Source organism: Eutrigla gurnardus (assembly GCF_963514095.1).
Source record: "Eutrigla gurnardus genome assembly, chromosome: 14".
Lineage (NCBI taxonomy): Eukaryota > Metazoa > Chordata > Actinopteri > Perciformes > Triglidae > Eutrigla > Eutrigla gurnardus.
Genome location: NC_139937.1, coordinates 2,923,125 through 2,944,914, shown reverse-complemented (window position 1 = coordinate 2,944,914; position 21,790 = coordinate 2,923,125). Strand labels below are relative to the sequence as shown.

Here is a 21,790-nt window from a genome sequence, read left to right as displayed (position 1 = left end):
ACGATTACAGGACAGACACTTATTTGTAATCGTTAGAGACACGCAGGCGTATATATCAGGCCTCTGGGGATTAAAACCTCAGTAATAAATTAACCTGCATTTCTCCAGATCTCACTGAATAATAATTCATGTTACGTCACTCTCGAAAGTTTGTTTCATTCTTCATAATCTTAAAACTGCTGCCAGTGTTTTAGGAGATAAACTGCCAGTAAGTAGACATTAAATTGTCAGCTTGTAATAAAAAACAACAGAGTACATTTGAACTGAATCAGAATGATTACCAGACATGTCCTTTTTCATATCCAGGAGTAAATTGAAGGGGAAACGGTGAGGAGTCAAAATGTTGTGCCCAAAGTCTGTGACTTGTACTCTGTCTTCCCCTTTATGAATAATTTTGAATAAGTTTCCCAAACTTGTCTGAACACGAAGTGAATCTTGTCAATAAGTAGTTTTATTGAGCTCTGCAAAACAAATCTTATTTTATTTGTAATACTCATAAAATAACTGTTATTACGACATGAAATTACAAAGCTCATGAAACGTGTCCTGTTGAAACCGTGTTTATGGTCCGTCTATATGTTACAGTCAGAACTCGTCAGATTAATGATGTGAAAACATCTACACACATTACAGTCTCTCATTCAAGGAATTATTAATGCTTTATTTCCTATTTCTGTGTTCCAGGATTCAGAAGATTTGTACTTTCAGATCTGGTTTAGAGTGATTTTGATGTGTCAGAGAGCTCTACCTCCACATGTGGTGACTCTGTGACACACCCGTCTGAGCAGGATCTTCATCGGAGACACGTTTGGGCCCAAGACGCATAGATTGACGCGAGGGATGTGTACGAGTCATCTTTGTCGTTAATAGGTCAGTGTGAGTCGGGTTTTCCTGTCCGTCAATCTCCTTAGTGTCTGGTGAATTAGTCCAGGAGGAAGCGAGCCGACACAAACAGCTTTGCGGCTCAGGTCCAAGGACACGAGACCACAGACGCTCCAATGTTCCCCTCAACACTGACCTGACCCAGAAGCCCACAGAGCTCACTCACTGGAGGCTCCTCTGACGGCTGAAAGACACCATGGGATCCTGGGACAGCCTGCTGTTGAGTAACGACATTATCATTTGTTATGTTGAATGTGGGTTTGACGTGTTTTGGTTGTGTCCAGTAATATACGTTTATTTTAGTTTATTGTCATGTTAAGACATGAAGGAATGAAATTTGTTACCCAGGTCCAGCAGCGTAAAGAATAAATAACATTTACAGTGTCACAGCTAAAAATAGACCCTCTAAATATATAAAGTACCTAAATAATATAAAATATAAAACACTGCTATGACTGTAAAGTAGAGCAAAATTAGAACATATTTAAGTGGTAGCTTAATGAAAGATTAGATGACATTGTCAGCTTTATAAATCATGATTGTGATTATGAGTTTTGGTCTTGAAGATACGAGATCTATAAGTTATACTTCTACATACAGCGTAACTCTACAGTCTGTACTAGCTGCAGCACACTGACTGTTGAGTCTCATGCAGGGGAGGTGCTGCAGGAAGTGATGTCACACCATCGCCACCACCTGGGAAAACCCTGCAAATGCAACACAAGGCTGCGCCAGTCAGACACCAAAATGTACTACAAGTGATGACTTTATTAGCCATATACAGTATATGTACAGGGCAAAAGGCTTGGGCCGCCCCCCCCACCACCACCACCATCGCAGAGTCACCTGTTCTTGACTTTTGACACAAATGTCATACTATAATGTTACATTATAAATTGTATTAATTATTAGATATATCACATATCCTGTGATATTTAGCACCATTCAGACATTATAACCCATTTAATATGATTAAGGGGCCCTATTAAATCATAATTATTTTTCTTTTTTGTGCATACACCATTCTTCACAATGAAGAACTTTACACTAAAGAATTCTGTTTAACTTTGTCTTTGACATTGAAGAACATGACTTGTTCATGTGAAAGAGGTTTCAGTGACAAACACCCTAAGAAATATCACTTAACTCTGCAGTGCCACGGGTGTTTTTCACCCCTTTCAGCTCACTGTTTTCATTTTACTGCGTATTTTCCGTACAAAAGTCTAATTTCTCTCCTCAACCCCATTTCCAGCAGCGGTTTCCCACAGAAGCTACAGTTAGAGGCTACCTGGTTTAAGTTCCATAGAGCAAATAGATAAAGTAGATAAAGTAGAATATATACTGTTGGACAATTCTACATATTTTATATCCTCATTTTTTATCGTTCTGAATCTGTAACTGTCAAATAAATAAAGTGTAATAAAAAGTACAATATTTACTCTGAAATGTAAGTATAAAGTAGCACAAAATATAAATGCAAGTACAGGGCCATTATTGTGAACACTATAATTCACTGTAACTACACTGTAACAGTCGGTTTTAGCAACGAGGTCAGTGTTAAACCTCAATACATTTAAATTTGACTACTTTTAGACCAACAAAATAATAAAGAAATGCTTCAGCATTTCCTGCTTGTGAGACAGTTTTGAAATATCTTTAATCACTTTTAAACCACAAGTCTTGAGAGAGTGGTGGGGCTTGTGCCGGGGGAACCTTTGACCTCAGTACTTCAGAGATACAGCTCTGGTGAAGTACATCAACATTGTACTTGAGTAAATATACTTAGTATATATATAGGTAGTAATTTTTTTCTGAAGGTTTATGTTCAACTTGATCCGAAGGATAACAGGAGGGTTAAACATACATCCTGAATGCTCTGGGACAAGTGGGATTGAAATGTACTATATTTGCCTCTGACACGTAATGGAGTAAAGTAGCAGGAAATGTGCTGACTACAGTGCTTGAGTAAATGTACATAATTACTTCCCACTGACCCTACTCTTCAACGACTCTTCCCCACCACTTTAACCTCTCCTCTCCAGCACCTTTATTTCTTACGTTAGCCTTTAATCTTCTCAGCAGTGTGTTGCAGTGAGCGCAGGGCCTCCCCCTCCCCTCCTCCCCCTGTGAGAACGGGGAGCAGGACTATGTGATGGTCCGGGTGTATGTAGGCCAGTGATAGGCCTGCATGTGCTGCTCTGTCTTTGGCTTGAAAAGTTCAAGTCATTATTCCCCTCCTGCTCCTATTCAGATGAGGTCCCATTGGCTCATTGTTATTCTGCCCGAGTGACAGAGAGAGAGACAGAGAGAGAGAGAGAGAGAGAGAGACAGAGAGAGAGGGGGGGGACCAAATGGGAGGTGGGAGGCTGACTGTGGTTTCCAACGGCAGGGAGATGGTTGTACTGGGCGGGGGTTTTGTCACTGTGGTTTTTCTGGCTGGTTTTTGCGGCCGTGTAGGCATGTTGATAATCGGCTCAGTAATGAGGAGAGGTACTGAACGGCACCAAATATCTGACCCCGATTCTTAGAGGAGAGAGGGAGGGAGAGAGAGAGAGGAAGAGAGAGAGAGGGAGAGAGAGAGAGAGAAAGGGAGGGAGAGAGAGAGAGAGAGAGAGAGAGCGAGCCATGTGAAAAAGGGGTGGAGGGGAGTTGAGATTTAGTGCTCTGCTGGATGAAACAACCCCCCACTAACTAACGGAGAGGGAAAGTAGCCTAATGGGAAGAAAAGAGGGGGTGTTATACTGTTCATTTAACACTCAAAGACACGCAGGAAGTCTTTATCGTTGCCCACAATGACATCAGAAAAGGTATGTAACTTCTTTTTTTAGTAGCTGAAATATGTGTTACTGTGTTTTACAAATGGAAGTGGAGCTGAGAGATCAACAGGTAGCTGTTATTGAGCTGCTATGTGGGCAAATGGCAGGGCTTTCCCTCTTTATCCACTGTAATTGCCCAATTGATTTATTCATGTTTATGTGCACAGGCAGGTTTGGGATATTTTAGTTGGGCTTTTTACTTTTTTGGATTATGTTGCTTTTGCTTCAGTAATTCCAAAGACTTTGATGTGCTTGTTTCAATAAGATGTGATGGTTTGGAAGAAAAGGCTCATTTAGTGCTGAGAACTGCTTTAGCTGCACTGTTCACCATTCATTCTTTAGAGAAATGCAAGAAGTGGAAGCATGAATATCTAACAGCATTTCACCATAAAACAGGGCAAGATACAAACCAGAACGCAGTTACTTTTCAGTCTTGCACAAATCCTTTAAACACAATTTAAACAGACTTTTTTCTGCTGCTATTTCTTGGGCATTAAAATTTTGCAGCGACACTGTGACTTGTCCCACCATCATTCCAAAACCCACGTATATGATTGTTAGTTTACTGTCATATAAAACACAGAAAAACAGGAAATCCTCACAATGGAGAAGTTTGAACCAGAGTTTATTTTTTTGCATTTTTGCTTGAAAAATAACTTATAGAGTATTAAAATATCCAAATTGATAATGTTTCTGCTGATGGAATTTGTTGAAACATGTGACATTAGCAGAGACATTAATGGTTTTTAAATGCATAGTTCGCTTCCAAACCATTTAAAGAACTTTAAAGATGCCAAACCACATGAATGCATCTTCTGTATGAGTTTCCCAACCACCTGCAGCCTGTTCCTGTTGCATCCTGAAACAAACAGCACTTTATTTTCTTAGAATGAAACCGCACTGAGGTAGAATATACAGACACGGAGGCTTTTTATTTAGCATCTTCATCGTTTTAAGGACTTTGCAAAGCCATAAAGTCTTTCAAACGAAATAAAAAAGACAACGTTTGGACCAAGCTCCACTTTTCTGTTTCATCCTGCAGACTAATGCAGCTCCTCTGACACATGACAGACTACACCAGGGTGGCCTTAATGAGCAAGAGTTTGGAAATGTTTTCTTTGTGTCATATACCATTAGTTGATCTGGGTCAACGTCTCCTCTGTAATCTCGCTGTAATAACAAAGGAGGACTGCGCAGGGGAAACCCAAATGAGCCTTTTGCCATTAAATCCAGACTGGCAGTCCTTTGACCCAGCAGCAGTCCCCCTTGATGGGACTCTCTGCTGAGGAAACCTTGTTGTCTCGTGTTTGTTCAGTGCTCTGACACCTGTGACTCGTACAGGAGAAGCCCATTGTTCTTATCTGAAATGGTAGAACTCGTCTGGCACGAATCTTGGGGAAATATTTAGGTTGCCGTAATCTTGTGACACGATAATGTAAAAGGTGGCAGCCGAGACAAACAGGAGATCCATGTGCAAATAACACTGCTGCCCTCAGACCCAAGACGGTCTGGATCCGCAACACTCGTTGTGATGGTTCGATGGCCTCTTATTTTAATCATTTCTAGAGAGAGGATTGGCACCGTAGAGATTCTTGTGTTCTGAATATTTTGGATTTTCTCTTAACAGCAAGGGAAAATCCTACAGGCAGTTCTGATACCAGAGACCTTCCTACAAAGTTGTAATAGTTGTTTCAGGAGGTCCTCTTTGCACACGGTACACAATAACACAAATAAGTGCTACGACAGCATACATTTGGATTTGTATGTTCACCAAGTTTTGGTGTAAATATGAAGCCTTTGTGCATGATCGTCACTGTGCTGTATCTTTGTCTTCTTTCTTTTAGGGGGTTGCTGTCTGCTGCCAAGCTTAAAGCCCGTAACAACCGAAATAAACAACACAAACATACAAAGTGGCAGCGCATAACCAGGAGAAGAAAAATGTCTCGAACAGAAGAGGTCAACAAGATGACAGAAAATGTCTATAAGGTATGGCTTCTCGATCGATTTGGTCTTGTCTGTCTGTGGACACGCGTCACATATTTGAGTCATAATTCGCCTGTTCATGTTCTGTTTGTGTGTCGTCGTCAAAAAGGGGATTCTGGATCAGTTCAACCCTAGTCTGAAGAACTTTGTGACCATGGGGAAACACTATGAGAAAGCCCTGACAGGTCAGTCAAACAGGGATCGTTCAGATGCCCACTAGCTTCAATATGTCTGAACCAGTGAACAGGATTTTTTCCCCCTAAAACGTACTCTCTCTGTTTCAGGAGTAACTGTGGCTGCCAAGGGGTACTTCGATGCTCTGGTGAAACTTGGAGAGCTGGCGAGCGACAGCCAAGGCTCCAAAGAGCTGGGTGAGTGGGCGGCTGGTGCAGAAGGCCCGGGTTTGAGGAGAAAATGAAAATACATTAGCGATGGACCTAATAAAGTTAAGAGAGTTGGCGTGACAGCTGGAGAGAAGTTGGAAATAGTCTGTGTTGGTGAGGGAGGAGATGAAGACAAGAGGGAGTGAGGAAATGTAGAGAGTGAGGGGGAGAGCACGGAGGGAAAGGGAGAGAGTAGGGTCATTGTTGGGAGATTAACAACACCACATGATCTCATTGTAATGCTGAAAACAGCGGGGGAGGCAGGCAGGAGAGTCGGAGGGCAAGATGCCAGCCACCACATACTACAGCGCTGTGTAGCCGAGGGAGGAACTCACAGCTGACCGCCACTTTCAACATGAGAAGCTGTGAAAACAGCCAGTTGGATGGCATTTGTACCAACGTGTTGTCTTGCATGTATGTTGAAGGTGAACAATCATTACAGTGCAGATTTCTAGATTTCCTGCACCACTTAGAGATGCACCATGACTGATAAAAGCCGTGGATCTAAGTCATATAATACTGATTGCTTTATTGTCGTTTACTGCTGCTCACAGGAGATACGCTGTTTCAGATGGCTGAGGTCCACAGACAGATTCAGGTGCAGCTGGAGGACGTGGTAAGACTCCGCTGCTCCGCAGGACCATTCACAACAAGTGCTTCTTTTTATCAACCACTGTAAAATATCATAATGTTTAAAGTGGCCACAAAGAGTATTTTTCATTGATTTGTGGGTGGATGTCCTGCATATGGATCTTTTTACTTCCAGTTGAAGCTGTTTCACTCTGAGCTGCTCGCCCAGTTGGAGCAGAAGCTGGAACTGGATATTAAATACCTCACAGTAAGTTTAAACGTCCATTTACTTTTGATAAACTGTGAAAAAAGCATGGTTCAAAATGTTTGGTGTAATTTATTTGACTGGAAAGCGAGGCATGTTTATTTGTGTAGCTAATTCTAATTCCAATAATAGAAATGATTGAATTATTATGGGAACATACATAAGAGTAATATGTGTACACTGCAACTGACTAATGGTAAAAAAAACACACTATGTATTAAATATAGATCCATCAATTTTCACGCAATACTTATTGAATGAAATGTTTCTCAGGCCACCTTAAAGAAGTATCAAAGTGAGCGGAGGTCTAAATCAGAGTCGATCGAGCGCTGCCAATCTCAGCTGAAGAAACTCCGCAGGAAGAGCCAGGGCAGTCGCCACCCCAACAAATATGGAGACAGGGAGATGCAGGTGAGTGAAGCCCAGACCTCCACACGGGCAGCGTGGGGGCAGATCTGTGTGAGAAACAGGCCAGTGTGAATACGATTAAAGGACAATCTGCCTCAGCTGATTCTTAGAAAACAAGCAACTTAGTGCACAAGCCTTTCCTGGAAGAAATATGAATGATATAAGAGGGTGAAAGGGTTCAGCCACTTGTAGGCTTATGTTGGAAGAAAAGGTCAGCAGGGCAGGACAGAGCTTTATGATTCAGATTTTTGTTATCATTGCGCATCAGGAAGGATATGATGTCACATATTGCTCTCTCTCTGACCATATTAAACTCCGTCTGTATGTGCTACACGTGTGCATGTGATTGTGAATGCAGGATTGGGCGTGCGTGTTCACGGATGTTCAGATTTGCAGTGAAATCTCTCTTTTTCTTCAGTTTGTGGAGTTGATGAGTCGTCGCCAGGGCGAGCTGGATACGCTGGTTGCCTCGGGTTACAAGTCCGCGCTCACCGAGGAGAGGAGACGATATTGCTTCCTGGTGGACAGACAGTGTTGTGTCACCAAACTGCTCATCAACTACCACTCCAAGGTGATCTGTTCACGCTCACTCCATGTACTTGTCTGGTCACAGCTCAGCCTTCTGAAATCCTGATGTATGAATCCACAGCAGAAAATAGTCCCGAACAAACGCACACCTGTTTGAGTAATGTTTGCTAAAAACAGATGTTTTAGGAACATTGAGACATTTAGTAAAAATATATGTAGAAATATTTTAATCTGATTATGAAAATTGACATATTTATTCAGAAGCATCTTGTTGAGTGTGTCGGGGAATTTGAAAGTACGTAGGGACAAACTTAACACTTTGTTTTTAGAAAACTATCATCTAACAATGTTGTGCTTTTGAACACAACCCAGGTGAGAGAGCTCCTGTCACAGAAACTGTCCTCTTGGCAGCAGTCGTGTTCTCAGCCCACAAAACTCCCAGAGCGCGCTCTCAATCTGCTGCGTCACACCGCACAAGGCTCGGGGACCGCTGGGATAGCTGAGGTCCTCCGCCACACAAAGATCGGCTCTGCTCAGCCGGAACAGGTCAGATCCATTTTTTAATTTATACCGTGTCAGATGTTTGATGTGTTCGATGCACTTCATCTTAATCTTAGCTGCATCATGGGTGGTTTCCACTCGAGTCGGGACTGAGACAAAGTGTAAATTGTCTTCATTAGGAAGTTCTGAGTCAAAACGGAAAAAAAAGAAACATTTAGGCTTATGAAATCTTGGATGCATAGTCTGTAAGTCCATATGTGATATCATCTGAAGGCTGTAGTCTGCACACTTTTCTTTTTTGTAGAAATTGAAGTCACAAGTGACAAAATCCTTTTTTTCATTTTGCCCAGTTGAGTCTAAAGTCGCCAGATTCGACTCAAGTCTACGTCAGTACCTGGAAACGTATATATATATATTATATTATAATAATAATATATTATTTCTGGTAGTTAACAGTATCTGTCTGTGATTTTTCAGAGGCTGTCTGTTCAAGAAGTCCCTCCTCTGTTGAATGGAGACTCCAGTCGCTCGCAGCAGCAGCAGCAGCAGCAGCGCTCCCTCCCCCCCTCCTCCTCCCAGAGTGATACCTGTCCTCCTCAGGGCTCCCCCCACACTTTCCGCTCTCTCTCCAGCGGAGGAGCTGCTGGGGGTCCATCACAAGGAGCTTCACCTCAACACACCAGCACGCCCTTCAGTGGATCAGCCAGCCCCCTTCCTGACAGCAGCGCCAGCGGCAGCACCAGCCCTGCGGCGTCCACCCCCACCACATCCGGCAGCTCGGCCCAGCAAGGCTCTCTGCTCCTGGCCACCAACACGACCAACCTCTCCCCGAGCCTCATCCCCTCCACGGTGATGACACTCAGTCAGATCACTGCGAGCGGCAGCCCCTTGCATGGCATGACCCTCCCCATCCCCCACAGTGCAGCTCACAGCCCGCCACTGTCCCACAGTGCTCCTCTCTCCAGGGCCATGACTCCGGTGCAGTTACTGCACCAACAGGTGGGTCCAGGTGGAAGCGGTGCTTCATCATCGCCACACAACCCCTGGCTGCTGAAGACCGCCGACATGTGTGCAACAGCAACACTTCCCCTGCCGAGGAGACCTGCCAGTGAAATGAGGCTCGGCGGCTTTCAGGGTAAGATCAGTTTCTTCTGGACGGCCAGAAAGTCGGTTTCCATTTTCTTGTTGATTTGGAGACACCTGTGGTTTCTGTGGTCGCAGCAACGGGGGAACAAAAGCACTCAGCAGATTCAACAGAAGAGCAACTGGTGTTACTGTACAGCCAAAGAATATCACCGACTGCAGGATGTTTGTTTTAAGGATTATAACTCGTGTTCCTCTTCCTCCTCCACCTAGGCTCTAGTCTCCCCAGGATGCTGCCTTTATCTGGACCTTCCCGTGTGGAAGCCATGTTTGCTCACACTCCTGGAGCACCGGAGGGCGGTGTAGGGGGCGGGGCTTGCTTACTGCACTTCCTGCCCGGTGACAACATCGCCCTGCTCATCTCTGAGCCCAGAGACGGGTGGCACTACGGTCAGAATGAACGAACTTCACGGTAAGTAACATTGGCAACCATTGTGATGCACAAAGTTACAAACCACGAGACAAGGCTGTGTGTTCGGGGGTCACATTTACTATTTCACATTAACAAGTCAGGGACACCACTTCCCTTTAGGCTTGTAGTCCTTTCAAGCTAAGTAGAACTACATTTTCTTTCTTTACTTCACAGGAGTTATATATATATATATATATATATATATATATATATATATATATATATATATATATATATAATATATATATTGTATGTTATGTGCAAGCCTTTCTCTGCCCTGATTCGCTGCTCTGGCTTGATATTCATCACATATGGTCAAACTTTCCTTCACAGCAAAGGCTGGTTCCCTTTCTCCTACACTCAGTCACAACACAGTAAGATGGATCACCTTGAGAGGTAAGTCAAAGAAAAATTCAGAATTGCTGTTATTAACATCGTTGATGAACTTTCATACGTTAATGCCAGAAATGCTTATTTAATAACTCAATATATCAGCGATAAAGTAGGAAGTAAGAACATTGGTTGAGTCACGAAAAATAAATAACAGGGTCATTATGATGTGGAAACTAATATGACAGCCTTCCCTTTTCCCTCTGTATCAAGAAATCCTTCATCACCAGACTCACAGAAAGTGCACAGGAGCTCATAAACTGCAGGATGATACTTACTGTTTGCCCTCTCAATCTTTCCACGACCCTTTCCCCAACGCGGGTTCACTTCCAACACCAACAGCGTTGTTGATGAATGAAAACAAAACCAACATCTCTGGTGTTTCCTTTCTCTTTTTCCCTTCTATATTCTTTCCTCTCCCTCCTCTTCCTTCCAGCTCTCTCTTCTTATCTAAGGCTAACAGCACCAGCACGGGCCAGCTGGACAAGCTGGTGTCTCCGGGTCTCCCAGCTCTCACCCCTGAGTCGGAGGAGGAGCACTGCCTCCCTCCCCAGAGGGTCAGCACCTTCCGCCCACGCCCGTACAGCATGGCCGACAGCAACAAGGTCAGACACATGAAACCTCTGGGAGAAGGTCAGAGGCCAATGTCTTCTCCCGGCCGACCAGTTAATGGAAGAGATGGAAATCTCAAGATATCCTTTTAATATGATCTCTTCTTTACGTTACAGATCACGGCAGAATTGGTCTCTCCGCCGCCCTCCCCAAGCAGGTAACATTTAGGAAGTCACAGGTGCTTTGTGTGTCTTAAAGTGATGGTTCGGAGTGAAATGCACCCTAGGTCATTTCAACCATGACATCCAGCCAAATACCCCCTCAGAAACATTTTTAGCGATGGTCAGCATTGGTCAAGATAGGGCGATCAGCCGAAGGGCTTAGTACTGGCGCTAATGGTACAGTTTGTATATTTCCCCACTAATAATGCATGGAATGTTACCAAACTTCTCCAGTAGTACACATAGGGTCTGTACTCACAAAACGAGGCATTTGAAAGTTTGTAAGTACATCAGGAGTTTATTTAAAAGAACACTTGCCTGATAGCTTCTATCCTCGGCTGCTAACGCTAGCGCTGCATCGATGCCACCCACTTCTGTGTTTGCCCATCTGTTTCCGTCACGTGAGTTTCACAGGAGAGTATGAAAAAGTTTCGCTGAATTTTTATAAATGCTTGTATTATCAGGTCAACACATTTTTATAAATGCTTGTATTATCAGGTCAACACTCGTTGACCTGATAATACAAGCATTTATAAAAATTCAGCGAAACTTTTTCATACTCTTGCATAAACTCTTGTGACGGAAACAGCTGGGTAAACACAGAAGTGGCGTCTACGCTGCGGTAGCGTTAGTTTGCGTTAGCAGCCGAGGATAGAAGCTATCAGGCAAGTGTTCTTTTAAATAAACTCCTGGTGTACTTACAAACTTTCAAATGCCTCGTTTTGTGAGTACAGACCCTATGTGTACTACTGCAGAAGTTTGGTAACATTCCATGCATTATTAGTGGGGAAATTTACCAGATATACGTAATGTACCATTAGCGCTAGTACTAAGCCATTCGGCTGATCGCCCTATCTTGACCAATGCTGACCATCGCTAAAAATGTTTCTGAGGGGGTATTTGGCTGGATGTCATGGTGGAAATGACCTAGGGTGCTTTTCACCCCGAACCATCACTTTAAAGGCAGCCGCAAGACAAGGCAATTTTATGTATGAGTGTCATTCCTTTAGATTTTGATTGTTTCCTCCTTTCAGGGCCAATCCATTTGCACATGTCCGACTCAGAAGAACTGTCACCAACGATCGCTCGGCTCCCATCATTGAGTAAGAGTTTGATTCCAGCAGCAGCAGCAGCAGTAGTCCTGCTCTCTGTGCACCGTCAGTCTTTGGTTCACGTTGCTTCTTTACTTTGGATGTTCTTTTTCACAAATGAATTAAAGACAGATTGTGTTTGGTGTGCAGGAATAGAACATTTTTAAATCAAAGTATAAAAGGTTCATGTGTAAAGGCTGACTTGTTATAAATATGATTGTAGTCCATTACATTTTGATGTAGTTAATAGGGGGAAAAAGTAGAAACAAATGTACTATAATATCTGAAAATTCAGTTTGAGTTTAAAATAAAGGCGGGGCTAGTTTTAATGAAAGTAGGGCGACTGTGTTTGACTGCACTTAGCTTAGTGTTTGAGATCGACACTGTGTCCAGAATAACTAACATGTTCAGGTTTTTCCTGGCCTACGAGAGACGCCTCTGAAACTTTATTCTTTATCTTTTGATAACCTTTTATGTAGTAGTTTTTTTTGTTATTATTTTGTGCCATATTCAGAACAGTTTTCTGTGTTGGGCTGATCTAGGGACTGGCTCCTAATAGCAGGCTGTGAACTTTAACAGTAATGAAGTGTTACGGGAAGAGGACCGGCTCCTACTGCAAAGTGCTTTTACCATATTCTATTTTTTAGAAAAGCCAGATGTTTGTTGGCTTTAATGAAGGTGAACTTTTACATTTATTCAAAGTCTGTTTCTTTTTGAAAACGTGGTTGTTTAGTAGAGAGAGACTGCATATTTGAATGAAATTGCCGCAGTGAGTCATTTTTGTGTATTTTTTTTTACCTTAAATAACTGAACGTGGTCAATGCTGTTTGAGTGCTCGAGTCCCTGTCAGTTAAATCTCATGTTTATACCAGTTAACGCGACACATTCTGCTGCTTTAAAGTTACATAGCAGTGTTTTATTGGTGTACATTTTTCCATCAGTTTAACAATTTTCCTTGACTTAACAATACATTATGAAAACAAATTCTACCTTAAATTTGATTATACAAATAATTGATTAATGAGACTTGGTAGTTTCTGATTGGGATACTTATTTAATGCAGAGCAAGACCTAAAAAGCACAGAAACAGAAAATCTTATGAGCTTCACAGACACAATTTGTGACAGTTAATAGTGGAATGTTTGGACGGTGTTTCTTTTTGCAGAAAGTCGCATGTTGTGGAGGCTCGGAACTGTTAAGAATGAGAGATTTGCTGACTTAGTCTTTGGATTTGATGCCTTGTTGGTTCCTCTTCAGTCCCAGATCTAAAGCTAGACACCATCTAGTTGATTGTAGTCGTACGTTTACCAATCAGACTGAGCAGAATCTTCAAGAGAGATGTGAAAGACGACGGCAGGATTAGGTTTTATTGGGGAAGTGAAGCTGTGGAAGTGATGAAGAAAGTATACAGGAAGTTGTCCAACGTCTGAGCAAGTGTTTATGGTAAACTAGAGATATCCAAAGTAATGTTCTTAGCTCCATAGTGGCCTCTAGAGAACCGGTCTAAAGGTGAGACATTGTATCCGAGCAAACTGAAACGGATGATGTGATGGTGTAGCCTTGAGTTTTTGTGATCGTTTAGCACCTTGAAGATAATCCCCACCGGGGTTGTAGTCAGTCATCTTTAACAGCATATTACTTTGAGTAGTACCACATCATTAATAAAGGTGACCATAAAACGCTTATTCATGATTGTAAATAGGACTTAAAATGTATGTGAATGTATGAATTATTTGACTATTTTGCTGGATATTTCACTTTGGTAGAACATTTTGGCTTTGTAGAAAACTGTCCAGAATAACTCAGATACATACTGTAGGTGGGAGTGTGTTCAACTGGTGGCTGTTGAAGTGTATTAGTGAAACATGCTGAATTTGGGGCAGGTGATACAGTGACAAATATTATAAAACAAAGAATTTTCCCTTAGGAAATAGAAAAAAATGCAAAACTAGAGTGTAGAAATTGCTCAAGAGAAATAATGTAGTAAATGTGCAACATATAAATATAACATGGTGAATTTATTAAAAATATGAATATTATAAATATGCAACAAGGAATTAATGGTGAAAAGAATATATGCATTTACAGCTAGGTCACAGGATGTTGTATGTATATTACAAAGTATGTGTGTAGATGTGTAGAAGATACCTGGAATCTGAGTATTTGTGTCCGCTGTTCTTTAGCACAACTGCAGATGGAGCTACCTTTTTCAAAAAGATGATACTAAAAACAGGAAAGAGTCCAAAACTCTCCTTCCAAAGTGAAATATTTCCCATTTTACAGTTCCTCAGTTCTGTGAAACACGGAGCAACGTAAACGGACTCGTCAGTCTGTTCTCTGAATGGCATCGACCTGAATTCCCAGTGAATGCATTAGATATTATGATTATGAATCCTGCTGAGGAAGACGTTCATTACCTGAAACGATGAATATCGACGTGTTGTGAAATAAAAGTTCTATGAAGGAAATCTTTGTTCTCTTCTGCTCTGCATGTTTATTTCTTTTGTCTACGGGGGGAAGTACACATTACATGCATGACCCAAACAAACATAGATGTTGATGTAAGTTACATATTATTGAATGATACCAGGTCTCATAGTTTAACTGCAACAGCTGGATCTTGATTTTTAAGTCCTGCTACCTTTCTTACTCATGGAAGTAGAATAATGATGAAACAAAGGATTCATATTTAAATGCTGTTAATCTGATTCCAGCTTTGTAAAGTTACACCAGGGCTGTGTTGAAGATTAGTTTCAAAACTCACAATGTGCTCTGGAAAATCAAACAGAAATCTCAACGCTGGGTCTTGTTTACTGACGGAAACGTTTTATTCTTTTAACATTCGTTAGTGTTTGCAGACGTTGGTCCAAGTCATTTCCAGGTTTATGCTAAACGGTGTATGGAAAGTATTTAACTTCATGTTTAAATTTCAACAGCCTCAGTGGGGCAAATATAAGTGAAACAAAATATAAGTGTGCCTTTGAACTTTGAAGTTCAAATCACAAAATGCTGTTTGACTAAAGGTTCTAGTTTTAAGCCTTGTTCAGGCAGTTAAACTGAAATCATTTTCTGAAATATTCATGTAATGTTGTAATATAAAAATGCATTCAATCCAAATGTATTGGTTGTATCCAAACCCCCAAAAAATGTGGCACAATGTAGAATTAAATAAATCTTTATTGTGGGAGATTGATAAGTGGAGCAGCTTTGCAGACACATATGAACAAAAGGAACGGCACAAGTGTTGATTATTCAAATATGAAGTTAAAGCTTTTTAAGCCATTCCAAATTGTTTCCTTTCGGTTCACTTGGATGAGCAGGGACATCAGGCATGTTTCCGTCATCTCGCACAGGGACTGCATTGGGAAGGTAAGGAAAGGAAGCTTTAATATTCCATTAGATAGGCGCTGAAGTGATTGGTTCATACTGAGAGCTTTTTCACAGGCATCATGCAACATCTCAGTGACACTCGAACACAACCTGCCGGACAGTGAACAGCCACCGTGTTTACCTGGGTAGTTGTACGGCACAGACGAATTGATCATTCCTGAATACTTCGTGAGGGGGCTGAGTAATGGGAGAGCAACACCTGCAGAAATAAAAAGTTGTATTAATTACACCTGATATCGTACTGTGTCAACATTGGTCAACTGAAAAGAAAATGGGTAAAGGTCCCAGAACAGCTCATGTAGAGAAAGCATAGCTTACTTTCATTCATAACTTCCCAGCAGACTCTGAATACAGTATGCAAAGACATCAGGACATCATCTTCTGGGGGGCTTTGCTCTGTTCTCTCACCTCATCATTTCACCCTCATATGTACCGCTGGGGTGCTTTTAGTAGCATAGTAGTATAATAGTAATACACGTAGATGAGATCTCATACTGGACATTTGGCTAAATGTAACTTTAAGTGGTGAAATGTTGATTTGAAAGACGTGTTAGTATCATTGACTCTTGTTTTAAACCAAGGCACATATAGTATGTATAATAGACTGAATGGGACTTAAATAAAGACAGTTGAGATGAAGTGAATACATGCCACTGGTATCTTATGGGTCCATCTTGTGTGGATACACGCTTCATGATAAATGTTGTATTGACATGGCCATGTGGAAGTCTCTTTATTTTAAGGGTACAAGGCTGGTTACTGACCGACCACTCCAATAGCGCAGGACGCCAGGATAACAGGCTCCTTGTTCCACGCCGTCTTCAGGAACGCTACGAATCCTGCGGACACAAACACCGGAGCGGTTACAATCCTCCACAGCTCACCGCTAAATCTACGGTCATCTCACGTTAGCGACTGTTAGCAACACACCCAAGGTCACGTTTTTAGTGTAGTTTTAAATGGACAACCTTGTGTTAAAGTAAGTCCGACACCTAGACAGCGTAGTTTCAAATGGTTTAAGTATTTATTTACGCAGTCAAGAGGTCTAAATAAAGCTAAATTCATCGGATAAAAGCACAAATGGCAACAAGACATTAACATACCCGCCATGTTGTTTTGTGTAGTTTCAACCCACGCGGGTGTTCATGGGAAATGTAGTAGCTACTTACATGACGTATAATATCCGCGACCGTTGCACAAAAACATTCGTGGATTATATCGACGAGGGTGGGACGGAAATTGCTGCTCTTACGTCGCTTTGCGTTTGACTTTTAATAAAACATGATGTTACTAAATCCTCCTTGCTAAGCTGACATTGTTGATAATATACTGAAGAGTAGAGTGAGCGGGAGAAACCGCTTGTGGAGCTGCTGCTGCTGGAGGATCAGATCCGGTCAGAAATGTAAGTATTGACTGGTGCAGAGAAGGACAGTCTATCAGATATAATATGATGATACCAGGGCTTTATATGTTAGTTAGTAATGAGTATGTTCGTTTGGCAAACATTGTAACTTGCTGCATCACTGATTATAATCCAATATTATGTACGTTTCTGAAATGGACCATACCTGGCAGCGCAATCACTTTAGACTGGAGGGAGCCTGACTCAGCAGTTGGAAGTTACCGATTTCCGATTACATTGAAACACAAACTAAAGGGTAGGATGGCCAAATTTCACTGCTAAATATGACTAGGGTTGGCTACATGTAGTAGTACAACATATTCCATCAACTTACAGGTGTAGCCTAACCTCTGTACATGTTGGTCATATCACATTTCAGAATATGCCCAAATTCATTGTTTTAGTCGTAATGTTTTGTAAAGGAATGATGCTCACCTTGAAAATGTTCAGCCGACAGGTTCTCTAACATCTTAACTATCTGAACATGTCCATACGTGTTAAGTTGGCAGGGGACTTGAAATCCTCAACTTAAGGTTGTAAAAAATTAAGTCATCAAGCCAATTTAATTAAGTTGCAACTTGAATTTGGTTGAAATTAATTTACGCAGAAGTTTGAGTTTAAATGACTCACAATATTAAGTTAATGTAATTACCAACATTATTATGTCAACACAACTCATCAAAAATAATGGTGGTAACTTAAAAGTTGTATCTAAATCAATACATTTTTCAATTTGCAGCCATGCATTTAATTAAAGGCACCATATGTAAGAATGTGGCCAAAACGCTACTACACTCAAATTCAAAACACTGCGGCGAGTTGTATCCCCCTCCCCCTCCACCCCCTCCCCTCCAGACTCGAGGTTGCCAGGAGTGTTGGCGTATCCTCCGTCAATGCTGCTAGCGTCCAGCCGATTTCCGGCCGGATGCCCGTAACAGGACAGTGCTAATGCTGCTAGCGTTAGCTGTGCTGCTAACGTTTGTTTCTATGATCTAAATGAATAACGTTGTTACTCGACAGTTCAAAGTATTTGAAATGTCCATCCCCGTCAAGCTATGATGCTAACTTAGTTAGCCAAGCTCAACTTACCTGTCTAGGAGAAGAGTAGCCAATTCTGCATCCGATTTCAAATTCCTCTCAGCTTTCAACTGTCTCCACCGTTCATTGCCTCCCCTATATAGACCCTCGCTTTGCCTCGGTTTTTATTTTGGCGTTTTTGTGAATCATAACGAGGTCTTTTGGGTTTCGTTGCCTCCGCCATTGTAGCTCAGTCGAAACTGGCAACCCGTGGTTGCTCAGCAGCTGAGACTCTACTGACTGCAATGATTTGTAGATGCCAGTGGGTGGCGCCACGTGCCAAAACATGTTTTCAAAACATAAACATAATTTGCGGTCCGCAAAAGATTTTTTTAAATGCGAATATTTTGGCTGTACTGTTGTTGTTGGTGAGTTCAGTATGTTATATGATCATTATTCCTGAGTCTCTATGACATATTAAGGTGATTTTACGGCCAGTTACTTTAGATTTCTTACATATTGTACCTTTAAGTGGTAGTAAAAGATCCCCTGAATTATTTTTTAGAATGTATAACCTCCATAAAACGGTCATCACAATTGTGATGTTTATAGTGAATTTGTAGCTACGGTATGTGGATAATGATTTTCTTTTTTAAATAATCCCTCTCTCTCCTCCCCCCCCCCTCTCCCCCCCCCCCCCTCTCTCTCTCTCTCTCTCTCTCTCTCTCTCTCTCTCTCTCTCTCTCTCTCTCTCTCTCTCTCTCTCTCTCTCTCTCTCTCTTTCTTGCTCGCTCCCTTTTCAGATGATGGAGGATTTCTCTGGTTTGGCTCTGCCTCCATTGTTTGGAGGACACATCCTGGAGGCAGAGCTGGAGCCTGGTGGTGTGGAGCTGGGACCAGGAGAGGTAATGTTGGTGCTAATATCATATTAATGGTAATGTTGATGTGTGGAAGAGGGAACACCCAGCAGTCATCGCCCCCTGTGCCCCAAAGTCATGAGAAGCGTTTTGCACATAGCTGTCTTTGTACACATTGTACCAAATATTACTGTTTTAATGCCACTTCTTATGTTGTAGATGTGATTAGGTTATATAATTTAGGATCTGCTTGGGTTGAAGGTAATTCCTGACCGGTATCGTATGCATTGATGACACCAAAATGTTTTTCAGATCAAAGTAGGAACTTAATGAGATGATTATCATGCAATATACATGTGTAATGGTATTTTTCTGAGCAACAGTAATAGTGTGACTGGATTTTCGTTTGCTGTTGTGACAACGGTTCCATTTGAAACACTGAAAAACTGAACCAAGCAGTCAAACAGAAAACAGACAGCAGGGTTTTTATCTCTGCAGGTGGAGCTGGGCCCGGGAAGCAATGAGCTACTGGAGAGTACAGCACAGGAGGATGAAGAGAGAAGAGCTCTTGATAAGAGGAAATGTCTGGCTCTGAACAGGAGATGTAAAGATATTGAACAGGTGTGTGCAAGCTTGCATATGCATTGAGTGTGTTAATGTTAGCATTAGTTATCTTTTAGTTCATTTATACATTTTAGAATTTCTCACATCAATTAGGTGTGGACCTTGTTTATTTATCAAGACTATGATACCTTCTGATTATTCTGCTGCTTTTCAACAGTCTTTTACTAAATGCCATACAGTACGTCTGAAAAGAAATCTCTAGAATTCCAAATCAACAATCATTATTGGACTAATCCTGAAGCATTTATCAGACAATTATGATGGTGTATCTGTTATCACTGCCAAGTGTGTATCTTGCAGGTGAATCAGAAGATTCTCGGTCGCCTTCATCAAGTTCAAAGAATTACACGGCGCTTGAAGAAGGAGAGACGGTACTAAACCTCATTACAGTAACTCAATGTATTTTTTCCCCACTTGATGGCCAATCTGAAGATTATGTTAATCTTGCAGGTTTCTCATGAAGACTTTAGATGCTCATGGGGATGACTACAGAAACGCCCAGCTCACTATACTTCTAGAGGTGAGAATAAGGTGGAAAGGTTAAATGGCTGTGTCTGATCCATTTAAAAGAAGAGGCTAATGCACTTACCCCATTCTAGTTTTTTAAAATAATTATCCCAATTAAATTTTAAAAAGTGTATATTGAAAATTTCATTTTTGCATAATCACTAAATTCAGACCTGATACATTCATACTTTCATTGTTTTACTCTAACAGTTGGGTGGAACCTGTTAGGGGGCATGGGGCAAACATTTAGACCTCTGTTGCAAGGAAAATGAAGCACAATATAAACTAACATAATGAAGGTCTTTCATGTGGATTTTGACACAGAACTCTTTCACAAGATCAATAAAAACTTGCTTTGGTTGATATTTGAGTTCAGATGTCCAAATCCAATACACATATAGTTTATTTGGAGCATTGATTCCTCTGAGGAAACGTGGGGAGTTACCCAGCCTGCTGATTTGTTTGATGCGCCAATAATAATAAATATGCTCAAGCTAATTTAATGCTTTTCCATGTTGAATTTTGCACCTGTTCTTGTTTCAGGATGAGCCTGAAACCCATTTAGATCCTGCTGCTGGAGTGGAGGATGACCGGCTCAACGGTGTGTCTGTGTCCACTTTGTCTCCAGCGATGCATCATGCTGCCGGACCAAAGAGAAGGAGGCATCGAATTCCACGGCAGGAAAAGGATAAAGATCAACAGGTAGGAAAACACACAAAGACGAAGCATCACCTGAAATCATCCTCAAGGTTGATGCACTACCAGCCTGGACCACAGCCCCACAACAACAACCAACAAACTACAAACCATCCAAAACCAAGCAACACAAATGGCATACAGACTCCCACACATATCTACATGGATGAATTACACTACGTACATTCATACACACGTGTGTGATGTTTGCTAAATAATCCTGTGTGTCTGTGTGTGTCATTAATCTAAGCGTAATTGTTTTTCTGTTGACTGAGTTACTTCTTTTCCCCAGACTGAACCAGACATGTCAGTGTTGGCAGAGGCACAATTTGGAGAAATACCCAGCCCAACCTCTCTGTCTCACTAATCATTGTGAATATGATAATGATGATGATTAGGATGAAGATGATGAAGAAGGAGCACCCAGTTTCTTTAACTGTTCATCAGATCCTTTGCCTCTGTTCAGCCAAGTTTTGCACTGTTTGTAGTTTTACTTGAACATTGTGAGCAGATTGCATTCATGTAAGGTGAAGCGAGAGGTTTTTCACCTGGTAAATACAGTATATACATTTGTTTTGTATATATTATTTTCTGATGTCATATTTTGTACTTAAAATAGAGAACAACACATCATTATGACCAGTGGCAAGCTGTGCACACTATTACATACAGCCTTGTTTGGTAAATATCTGGAAAGCTAGACACACTTATCATAGGGTTGCAAACCTATGTTATTAACCGCTTTCACATGACCTTTACTGGATACTATCAATGATTTCATGGTCCATGACTTTATTTCAGTAAATGCTGAAATAAACCACTATTTGAAATTTTATTATGAAGTGTTTTATTAAAATATTTTATTTTTAAGTTTTTTATTGATTTCAACGTATAAAGTTTAAAGTGTTTAGAAAGTGCTGTTATATATTTTTTTATTATGTTTGCTGATGAGTTTTTTTATATTATTATTATTCATTTTCAAATCCACACTGACAATTTAAACCTTGTTTTATCAAGTTTCTTTAAAACAGCTTTTTTAAAGCCAGGACTAATTAACTGAGAGAAATCCTATCTCCGGGTCACTTTGCTCGGTTTTTCTGGAGCTTTTAGTCTCATGTCACAGTCTCATTGTCAAGGAGGTCAATTTCTTCG

General features: G+C 41.2%; 3 protein-coding genes across 4 annotated transcripts; 2 read left to right on the top strand and 1 right to left on the bottom strand.

Annotated features, from left to right (window-relative positions):
• The first annotated feature begins 911 nt into the window (after nucleotides 1-911).
• On the top strand, nucleotides 912-14,605 carry LOC311024908 (BAR/IMD domain-containing adapter protein 2). 2 transcript variants are annotated; one of them, XM_084027497.1, is made up of 15 exons: nucleotides 912-1,101; nucleotides 5,543-5,684; nucleotides 5,791-5,866; nucleotides 5,966-6,052; nucleotides 6,619-6,680; nucleotides 6,831-6,902; nucleotides 7,173-7,310; nucleotides 7,726-7,878; nucleotides 8,208-8,381; nucleotides 8,814-9,471; nucleotides 9,693-9,891; nucleotides 10,225-10,287; nucleotides 10,718-10,886; nucleotides 11,010-11,050; nucleotides 12,089-14,605. In XM_084027497.1, exons 1-15 carry the CDS (start codon nucleotides 1,079-1,081, stop codon nucleotides 12,159-12,161), a joined length of 2,130 nt encoding a protein of 709 aa, XP_083883623.1. In that variant the 5' UTR covers nucleotides 912-1,078; the 3' UTR covers nucleotides 12,162-14,605. The 2 variants fall into 2 exon arrangements, with proteins under 2 accessions (XP_083883623.1, XP_083883624.1); XM_084027498.1 differs by lacking the exon at nucleotides 912-1,101 and adding an exon at nucleotides 3,490-3,689.
• Nucleotides 14,606-15,304: 699 nt separating this feature from the next.
• On the bottom strand, nucleotides 15,305-16,697 carry ndufa3 (NADH:ubiquinone oxidoreductase subunit A3). Its single transcript, XM_084026838.1, has 4 exons — nucleotides 16,639-16,697; nucleotides 16,300-16,374; nucleotides 15,657-15,734; nucleotides 15,305-15,501 (listed from the first exon to the last, which is right to left on the bottom strand). Exons 1-4 carry the CDS (start codon nucleotides 16,643-16,645, stop codon nucleotides 15,410-15,412), a joined length of 252 nt encoding a protein of 83 aa, XP_083882964.1. The 5' UTR covers nucleotides 16,646-16,697; the 3' UTR covers nucleotides 15,305-15,409.
• A 35-nt stretch (nucleotides 16,698-16,732) lies between these two features.
• On the top strand, nucleotides 16,733-21,473 carry tfpt (TCF3 (E2A) fusion partner). Its single transcript, XM_084026837.1, has 7 exons — nucleotides 16,733-16,937; nucleotides 18,758-18,859; nucleotides 19,310-19,432; nucleotides 19,736-19,806; nucleotides 19,886-19,955; nucleotides 20,486-20,644; nucleotides 20,931-21,473. Exons 2-7 carry the CDS (start codon nucleotides 18,758-18,760, stop codon nucleotides 21,003-21,005), a joined length of 600 nt encoding a protein of 199 aa, XP_083882963.1. The 5' UTR covers nucleotides 16,733-16,937; the 3' UTR covers nucleotides 21,006-21,473.
• The last annotated feature ends 317 nt before the right edge of the window (nucleotides 21,474-21,790 follow it).